Source organism: Phocoena sinus, chromosome 16, assembly GCF_008692025.1.
Source record: "Phocoena sinus isolate mPhoSin1 chromosome 16, mPhoSin1.pri, whole genome shotgun sequence".
Taxonomy (NCBI): domain Eukaryota; kingdom Metazoa; phylum Chordata; class Mammalia; order Artiodactyla; family Phocoenidae; genus Phocoena; species Phocoena sinus.
The window spans coordinates 65,372,907-65,382,409 of NC_045778.1; the positions used below are offsets into that span (position 1 = coordinate 65,372,907).

The 9,503-nt window shown below is 35.7% G+C and overlaps 1 protein-coding gene across 8 annotated transcripts in view; it reads left to right on the forward strand.

Moving 5' to 3' along the window:
• The window catches only part of ADD3 (adducin 3), a 125,075-nt gene extending 118,216 nt beyond the window's left edge, over positions 1–6,859 (forward strand). For 5 of the 8 annotated variants that reach the window (XM_032607537.1, XM_032607532.1, XM_032607534.1 and 2 more), the window contains exons 13-15: positions 2,127–2,250; positions 3,889–3,984; positions 4,589–6,859. In XM_032607537.1, coding sequence (XP_032463428.1) covers positions 2,127–2,250; positions 3,889–3,984; positions 4,589–4,881 — 513 coding nt within the window. In that variant the 3' untranslated portion in view covers positions 4,882–6,859. The remainder of the gene's footprint in view (positions 1–2,126; positions 2,251–3,888; positions 3,985–4,588) is intronic. The other 3 variants (XM_032607538.1, XM_032607540.1, XM_032607539.1) reach the window with 1 other exon arrangement.
• The last annotated feature ends 2,644 nt before the right edge of the window (positions 6,860–9,503 follow it).

The following is a 9,503-nucleotide window of genomic DNA, read 5'->3' on the forward strand; positions in this document are numbered from 1 at the left end:
GTAACAGGTAATCTCTCAGTTCTAGCCCTTTGTCATTGTCCTTCTGGTCCAGATCTGGACTAGGTGCTCTTCAGGCCAGATGTACAGGCCCATCCTGAGGATCCCTGTGCTTCTCAATACGTAGTCCTGTTTCCTGCAGCGTATGTCTCCTACTGAAGAAAGGAGACTCCTTTCTTACTCCTTTATCATTGAGCGCATCCTCTAATAGCTTTCTCGGAAAGGATACATAGGAGGTAACAGTCTGAAAACCTGTATTCTACCTTCAAATGTGCATGTAATGGATACAGAATTCTAGTTTACAAATAAAATGAAAAGCATCACCGTATTATCCCCTAGCTCCACATCATTGTTAAGAAGTAGGACAGTATTGTGATTCATGTACCTTTGTGTAGGCTTTTTTTTTAAAGACCTTTTCTACATTCCTGCTATTCTGAAATTTTATGATGGTGTGCTTTGTAGTAATTTCTATTTAGTCTCCACTTTTAGCATGTAGTAACCCTTTTTAATCTGCAAAGTCACGTCCTGGGAATTTTCTAAAGTATTTCTCCGGTAAGTAGTCCTTTTCCCTTCAATTTCTTTTTCTGTCAGGATATATATACTGTTAGTTGGATTTCTTTGACTAAGCCTCTGATTTTTTTCTTTCCTATTTTATATCTCTTTGTCTTTTAATCCTACTTTCTGGGAGATTTGCTTGACTTTATTTTCTAAGCCTTCTATTTAATTTTCTATTTTGATTTTTTTTTTTTTTTTACTTTTTAAGACTTCTTATTCCCTGAATGTTCCTTTTTTTTTTTTTTTTTTTCTTTTTAAATAACATCCTGGTCTTTCTGGATACAGTATTTTCTCTTATTGCTGTAAGGGAATCAATTTTAAATTTTCTTTGGCTGCCTTTATTGTCTGTTTCTTCTGAGTTCCCTTTTTCTTTTTAATTCTGGTTTCCTCCATGTTGGAAACTTTCCTCAAGTGTCTGGAAATCCGTGGTAGTCTGTCTGTATTTAAGAATGAGACACTGAAAGCCAGTCAGAAGCTTCAGATGTGTGCAGAGCTTGGGAACTGGCGAGCTCCACTGTAGGGTGACTGGATGTGGACCAGGTTGATTCTTTCAGGAATGCCCAGATGTTAGTATCTGTAGTTGTTTTATCTGGGGTCATTTAATTTATCCAGAGAATTCTCTAGTCTCTTGCCAGTCTCCCACCATCATCCTGGGAACCCTCAGCTATGTTTTGTGTCCCCTAATCAGTTGTTCTGAAGAATAAGCCTCTGATCTTCTGCAGAGATGAGAGAGCAGTAAATGCTCAGCTGTGTGGAACAGGAAAGGGGACCTGAGAATCTATATGTTCCTTATTTACACTTCTAACTTGTCCCCACTTTTCAGCTTTTCTTCACAGCACCTTCTGTGATACCTGAGCCTTACCAGGCCTCCACAGGGCAAATGAGCAGGTTTCTCGTTTGCAAGGCTAAGGCTCCAACTTTCTCAGCTCTTCCACCCATTCTTCCACCTGCTTTCCATCTTCCAACAATGTGTTATGACTTCTCATCCTCTGTTGTCTCATCTTCCATTCTTTTGTCTTTAAAAGCTAATACTTTTTTGTTGTTGTTCTTTTACTACCATTTTAGTGGGGTTTGGGGAGGAATTTTTTTAAATGCATGGGTTCAATCTGCCAGGTTTAGCTGTAAGTCTCATTAATTTCTTTTCTAGAGCAAATAGGTACAAGTTTATTTTTGTAGCAAATTTAAAGTTCTTTTGGTACAGTTTCATTTTTCTAAGACTTTTTTCAAAGTCTTTTTTTTTAAGATATTTCTTAGTTATATGAAGCTTTCTAGAACTTGGCTTAGTTTTTTTTTTCAGAGTTATTAAAATTGACCTATGCAGGCTTATTGAGGAACCATCACTGGCAATTTTAGCCTATTGGATCAGTAGTCTAAAAGCATTAATCTGATATGAATATTTTAAACAAAGCATGTTACTTTATCATTTCTTATGATTGTTGTGAGGTGGGGTGTCACAAACATCATATATACATTTAAGTGTGTGTGTGAAATTGTGTATATATGTAAATATATATAAATAAATATATAGATATAAGTAAAGCTCTTGGTAACAAGTCAGTGCTTTTCTTTGCAAGACCATGCAGTTTGAAGATGACGATCATGCCCCACCAGCTCCTCCCAACCCCTTCAGTCATCTCACAGAAGGAGAACTTGAAGAGTATAAGAAGGCAATTGAACGTAAACAGCAAGGACTGGAAGGTCAGTTTGTTTTGAGATAAAGCCCAGGATAACCACACTGCTAACAGAGCCTCTTGAGTTGGATGATAGAGGGCAGTCAGGGTTTTTTTTTTTTAATGTTCCTTTTACAATCAGTTGTTCCATATCCTCTCTCCCGGTCCTTACTTGAGTAATAAGTAGGACTGAAATGCAAATAGCTACCACACACCATCTATGTTAACATGTAGAGAAGACTGTTTTCCTCAGAAAGCAATCGGATTGCTAGCAAAAAGTCTTCTATAGTAAAGTGAAATCCCCGGATGAGTAAAGACTCACTAGCTAGAGTAAATGTAGATATATTAATAGATTTAAACATTCAGAATATGTGGCTTTTTTAAAAAAAACTTTCTACTTTGACATAATTATAGATTAACAAGTATGTGGCTTTAATGCTTTATAGAATCTCTATTGTTACTGGATGTCTCAAGATGTCAATATTTAATGTCAAAATCAAAATATAAAACAAACTGCTAGAATTTTTATGTGACTTTCCTTAAGTACATGGGCACTCTAGTGAGGTCGCTTTTATCTGACTTCAGAACCCTAAGCAAGGGTTGTATCTAAGAATTGTTCATGAAAATGCCAATTGAATATTAGCTCCCTTTTTCTCAAGAATAAGAGATTCTTTATAGCAAGGGTTCTCAATCTTGGGTCTTTGGATAAGCTTTAGACAGTCCATGAGTCATCTGAAAAATATATGCTTAATTTTGTGCAACACAGATTTGAGGAAGGCAAGGGTGCAAGGTGGAGGGCAAGAAGTCTGTAACCCCCAAAAGAGGGTAAGAGCCTCTGCTTTAGAGCGTCTTCAACATACAGTTGAAATTTTTATGCAAAACAGAACCAATAGTTAAAGAATCTTTGTCCCAGTTAGATATCATGTAGAAAGAACTAATGACATCTGGATCATCCAGGGAACAGTTTTTAAAAGTGTGTTCGTGTCTTTGTCACAAAAGCAAGTCAACCTGACTCATTAATGTAATTACACTAAATGTTAGGTGATACTATTCAACTTGTTTATTCTAACATAAGGTTGGAAACTTTCTCTGATTTTGTATTTTGTAAAATGTCCCTCTTTAATCTCTTATTTTTTGAAAGCCTAAAGATGCCAGGTAACAAATATTGCACAATAGAACCATCACCTTTTATATATAACTTTATAGTTTCTTCCACATTCATTACGACCTGAATTAGCTCACTAATATTGCTGACAGGAATCACTAATTGGATATTGATCAAAAATTCAGTGAGGCATTCTGCCTCATTAATGTAGCATCATTGGTGAAGCTTTCATATTTCTTTTCATTTGGCTGCTCAATGTGTTTTGATTTTCTAACACTCTAGCAAAAGTTAAATGCATACATATTATTTGCCTGGGCTTCCAGTAGCCATGCTTCCTTAAAGCATGTGTATAAAATTACCAGTAGCAGCCAGAAATGTTAACACATTAACCTCCTCTTACTGCATAGTTATCGATATGTGGGATAACTGTTAGCATGCTCAGCTCATTGCTGAAGAGTTTATCATCCCTGGGTATGCAGGTATTTGATGTATGCACTAACCTCCCTGAAATCTTATGCTTCTTTGTTTTGCATGGCTTTTAACTAAACTCTTATCCAACAGATGCTGAGCAGGAATTACTCTCAGATGACGCTTCATCTGTTTCACAAATTCAGTCTCAAACTCAGTCACCGCAAAATATCCCTGAAAAATTAGAAGGTATTCAATGTAATTTCCCATAGCCTTCACCGACTTAATCTTTAGAGTCTGTCCCTCTGTCATTTGTCTTCATATAAAGAAATTGAACACCTGATACAGTAAGTTTACCATGGATTTTACTTAAAGCTCCCAATAATTTAATACTTTTTATTAAATGGGGTGCTACTTTTGTTCAACATATCTATTGACTTACCTTAATCTGGATATTGGCAACCTATAGTTCTTAAGAATTTGTGAAATTAAATTTGGTTTGTCGTATGTCTTCCAAACAGAAGCATGAAATCTTTTTCAATTTTGATTGCCCAGTGACCCCAAAATTAAAGAAAAATATATGTATGTTGTCTTCCTCATTTATACTGACTTGCTTTACAATGAAACTGTCAAGTCATCCAACTGGACTTATCCAGCCTTCATTCTTTGGTCTAACAACTTTGTCCTCTTTATACCACTTAAGAGCATTAGCTTTATGTTAATAGGCCCATAGTCTATTAAAATAATGATCTATCTTTACTGGAATTAAAGTACATTGCTTGAACACTTCAGTTTTGTAAAATAAAGCAAGGATGTTGACTATATAAAATTTAAAAATCCTCCCCTTTTGTAGAAAACCATGAGCTGTTTTCCAAGAGCTTCATCTCCATGGACATGCCTGTCCTGATAGTGAATGGCAAGGATGACGTGCATGGTGTTGAAGACGAGCTTGCTGAGCGAGTGAGCAGGTTAACTACAAGCACCACCATAGAAAACATCGAGATTACCATTAAGTCTCCAGAAAAAACTGAAGAAGTCCTGTCACCTGAAGGCTCACCTTCAAAATCACCATCCAAGAAAAAGAAGAAATTCCGCACTCCTTCTTTTCTGAAAAAGAACAAAAAAAAGGAGAAAGTTGAAGCCTAAATAAAGTCTTTTTGCAATTATTATTATTACAATGTGACGTTGCACATTTGAAAACCACATTTAAGTTGATCATTAATATGCAGTGGTAGATCAGATTGGGGGTATGTAGCAAACTGGACTTTAAGAACTGGAAAGAGGTTTTACTAAAAGAAAAACATATTATGAAAAACACTTTCAAATTCATCTCTCATTTTGTATGTCCAAAAAAGGTTTTGAATTTTTAAACAATTGCTAGTTTTGATTAGCTCTGCCCTCATGAAGTATTATGATAATCACCACAAACAGATATCTGTCTGAATTACTTCAGGCCTTCTACATAATATCTGTTGGAAACAAATTACCAGTGAACAAGCGAGAGAATTTTTGTTTCTCAAAACCTGCTTCACTTGGTAAGCAGATTATAGTTTTTTATCGTTATTATTGACTGTCCCTTTTGGGTTCCCATTGTTAAAATGGGCATTAACAGAATGCTTTAAAAGCTTCTAAGATAAGAATCTATAGCATTAGTATACACTGGCACATAATTGTTTTTTTAAATTTAAGAAAAGATTCATTTGGAATTTTATTCATAGTATAAAAATTTCCTCACCTGAAGTAACTTTGTTTGCAAAAAAAAACATCATTTTGGTAAACTATAATTTTTGAAAAATTCCTTTTTTATTAGTTTAGAAAGCCCCTTATTTTTCAACAAAGGGGATTTTATACACATAACATGGGTTATTTAGTTTAACTCTGGCAAAAACGATTTTTGTATGTTGAGATGTTTGTATGCCATTCAGTATAAAAGTGTCTGAGCATATTAGCCAATCATTTAACAGTAGAGCACATTTGAGGCTGCTTGGTACTAAGTATACTTAAATATAATTAAAGAATCCAGGGACTTGGTATCAAAAGGGGATTAGAGCATTTAAAGGCATAACAGGATTCATATTTGAACCTTATAATGTATTTTTCTCTTAGTATCACTAATGAATGAAGAAGCCCTCATAAGGTAACCAAACGGAAAGGAAAAGAATGAGAGAGAAAGTGAAAAATGAAGGGAACAAGAGAGGTGTCATGAGAAGAAGAATTCTAGTTCGATAATGATTCATAGACATGATAGGATTTGAAGTGTCATTTATTTGACGCCTGTCCCAAATTTCTAAAATTCTGCTTCTCTGCCAAAATCATTCTATTTCTTAGTTGATATTTGGGTTTTAAAAAGGGTCAGATCCTCCTTTTAGCTTGCGTATCTTCAGAAGGCAGCACAAGAAGAAATCAGTGGGTCTAATCCCACCCCCACCGTGAGAAAACTACCACTTCTTAATTATTACCAATTTTTCTTATCTTTTCAGTTAACTTTCTTTCTAATGTAAATACAAATTTAAACCTAGGCTTAATATAGTTTTATTTCCCTTTCACCCAAGTCATGTCACAAATCAATGTAAAATCAATGATCCAAAATAGTCAGTGGGTAAAAATAATCCAAAGTATTTCTGAAGGGTGAGTTGGCGTGTAAAAAAAATTACACTGATGATAGTGTGCTCTGGGGCTGGTTCTGTTTGACTGTGAGTGTATGATGATGCAAAGTTGAAACGGAGCCTGGAAAGTTCATTCTAGATCTCACTAACTACTGGAATCAGTGTTTTAATCTTAGTGGAAACTTTCAGTTGCTTAATTCTGTATTTGAGGATTCTTTTATGTTCTACATCATTTATGTTGTATTACAACGTATGTAGAAACAGTAACCTGTGAACTATGCTTTTCCATAACTTTTAAAAAATATATATAAAATGAATGCAATGTGCATAAATATTTTTTAAATGCAACAGTGAACTATTTGCACCTTTTGCTAATGCCTCTATTTACTTGCTTTGGCATAAAGAATGAGCCAGTGAACCTCTGTGTCATGTGGAAAGTGTATAAATGTTATCTGATATTGCTCTTAGATGTAATGCTAATTAATGTAAAATCACAAATAAACAGTATTTTAAATAGATGGACTTGGTATCAAGAGCTTTCAGTTCAAGGGTGGTTACTTATCCTGAATTACTTTGTGGACTGTTGAGTTTTGTACTGCGGTGAGACTTTGAGTAAGACTGACACTTCTGAATAAGGAATGTCCTAATACATTTATTTTCAAATTAGTTGAAAATCAACTATATAAAACCCTTCTTGTTTCAGCGCATTTTGGAGGAAATATTCCCCAGGTTACCCACTTTTGTTTCTTGATAGGCTATGGCAACCTTAACTATTTCTCTGACATCTAGAGGTCTTTGAAGGACTTAGGATTCTGATTCTCAGTCTCAGAATCTATGGATGTAGAATAGAAAATGTTGCAGAATATGTGTTGAGTTTATAGATTACTTCTCTTTGATTTTTATTTCTGTAACAATGTAACAATAAAGAAGATAGTAGAGAGAATAGAAAGGTTACAGTTCCACCACATTAACATTCCACAAAATATTTCACTCCCTTCTAGCTCTTGTTCAGCTATGTATGTATTTCCTGTGTATTGGTTATCATGGGGTGAGTGTAATTTTATTCAAGATTTTTCTTCTACTTAAACATAGCATAATCTGTCCTAGAAGATTTTCAAACCAAATCCCTCACATGAGTGATTTCTTGTGATTTTTTTCCACAACTTTGTCCTAAAAATAGAGTGCAAGAGGGGAAATCATGTTAATTGAGGGTTCTGGTTAATTGAAGTTTTTACTATAATTACCCGTTATAAAAATGAAGGGTTTGGGCAGAGGATAGATTCATAGTCTTGGACATATTTAAGTATTACCTTGGCTTGTAAATAATCCTTTGGTGAAAAACTGCTGTTTTAGAAAGATGCTCATTTCAAAATTCCCTTTCATAAAGCAACAAAGGCAATTATCTTCAGTTCTCACTTGAGAGTCCATATAGCATGAAAGGTAATGTTGCCTGTGTCTTTTCCTCTATTGATTAGTATTTTCATTCAGCAGGGAATAAAGAGAACCAAATGGATCAAATTGTGACAGCATTGGTTTTTCTTAACATCAGCATTTTTTCTTTTTTGACACAGGCAGAAAACACATAAAGGCAAGTGGGTTATTTTTTAAACTCCAGGATGAAGTATATACATCAAAGTTGCAATCTTGACCAAACTAGGATTTTAAAAAGAACAATCTTCTTTGTGGACACTAGAGGGTGTAATAGACCTAACAATCCTGTTATGTTTCTAGTCCTTGAACTTAACTTCCCTTTTCTTAATTGCTAGGCACCACCATGTTTGTTGTGAAATACCCAGAACTTGGAAGACTTTGTTGCTTATCATTCTCCTCTCTAGACTGTTCTCAACCTAGTTGTCTCAGCAGGTCCCATTTCACCAATACCAATACCACCAGCAGGGACTCAGTGCCTCTGGAGAACACATTGAAAATTGTTGAGGTGTGGTCTCAGAAAGAAACCACGGTAGAATATAACTCCTCAGAGGAGTTTTCGTGCCTGTGAGTGGTAATATAATGCCTGCTTCAATAACTGACATTTTGGGGGGAGATAACTGATAATATCTGTCATTTTTTGATACCTTCCGTTTATCAAAGATTATGCTAAATGCTTTTCATGTATTACCTCATTTGGCCTTCCCAACATCTTAAGAAAGTAGATGATATTATCCTCATTTTGTAGATAGAGACTAAGGCTTGCAGAAAACTAAAAGGGGGTGCTAGTATTTCACTCAGAGATTCAGATTTCTAAAATTGCTAGTGCCAGACCCTATGTGCCTCCAGTGTACGTTTTCTGGGGGGAGAGGCAGTTTACTTAATGTGGACTATAAGTCCAGCCATGGTGAATTCATGTTTTGATATAAGGTGGGATATAGATTTGGGATAAAACATTAACTTTTGATTTGGAAGACTTTTTTTTAACAAATTACCCCAAGAATGAAGAAATTGATGAATATCTGGAAAGTGGGAACAACCTGCGGTAACATCATCCTTTAGGATAAAGAACCAGCTCTTGAACCTTCACCATAATACCCAGAAGATAAGATATCTATACTTTTGCTTAAGATGCAAAAAAGGCTTGGGTAGACGCTCTTTTGCTTTTTTTTTAATTTCCAATGTTGGGGGCAAGGAGAGACATTCTAAGGAAAGTTATTTTAAAAACCTGAAAAGCCTGCTTAATCTAGTTACAGAAGCAGTTTTTTTTGTTTTGTTTTTTTTTGCGGTACGCGGGCCTCTCACTGTTGTGGCTGTGGCCTCTCCCGTTGCAGAGCACAGGCTCCAGACGTGCAGGCTCAGCGGCCATGGCTCACGGGCCCAGCCGCTCCGCGGCATGTGGGATCTTCCCGGACTGGGGCACGAACCCGCGTCCTCTGCATCGGCAGGCGGACTCTCAACCACTGCGCCACCAGGGAAGACCCCCAAGAAGCAGTTTTAAAGATAAGTATACTGTACCTACTTACAATTTTATTCAGATGAACATACTTGGAGATGACCTTTCTTGGAGAAAAATCTAGTGTACATGCTGGAGATCAGAACAAGGATAAGCAAGACTTTGGGAGAAATCTGGATAGAAAAAACTATTTGCAAATTCAGTAGTTTTCAAAGAGATTTCATTTCTAAGAGATGACCATTAGGGGGCAATCCTGGGTCTATATTTAGTTTTAGTTA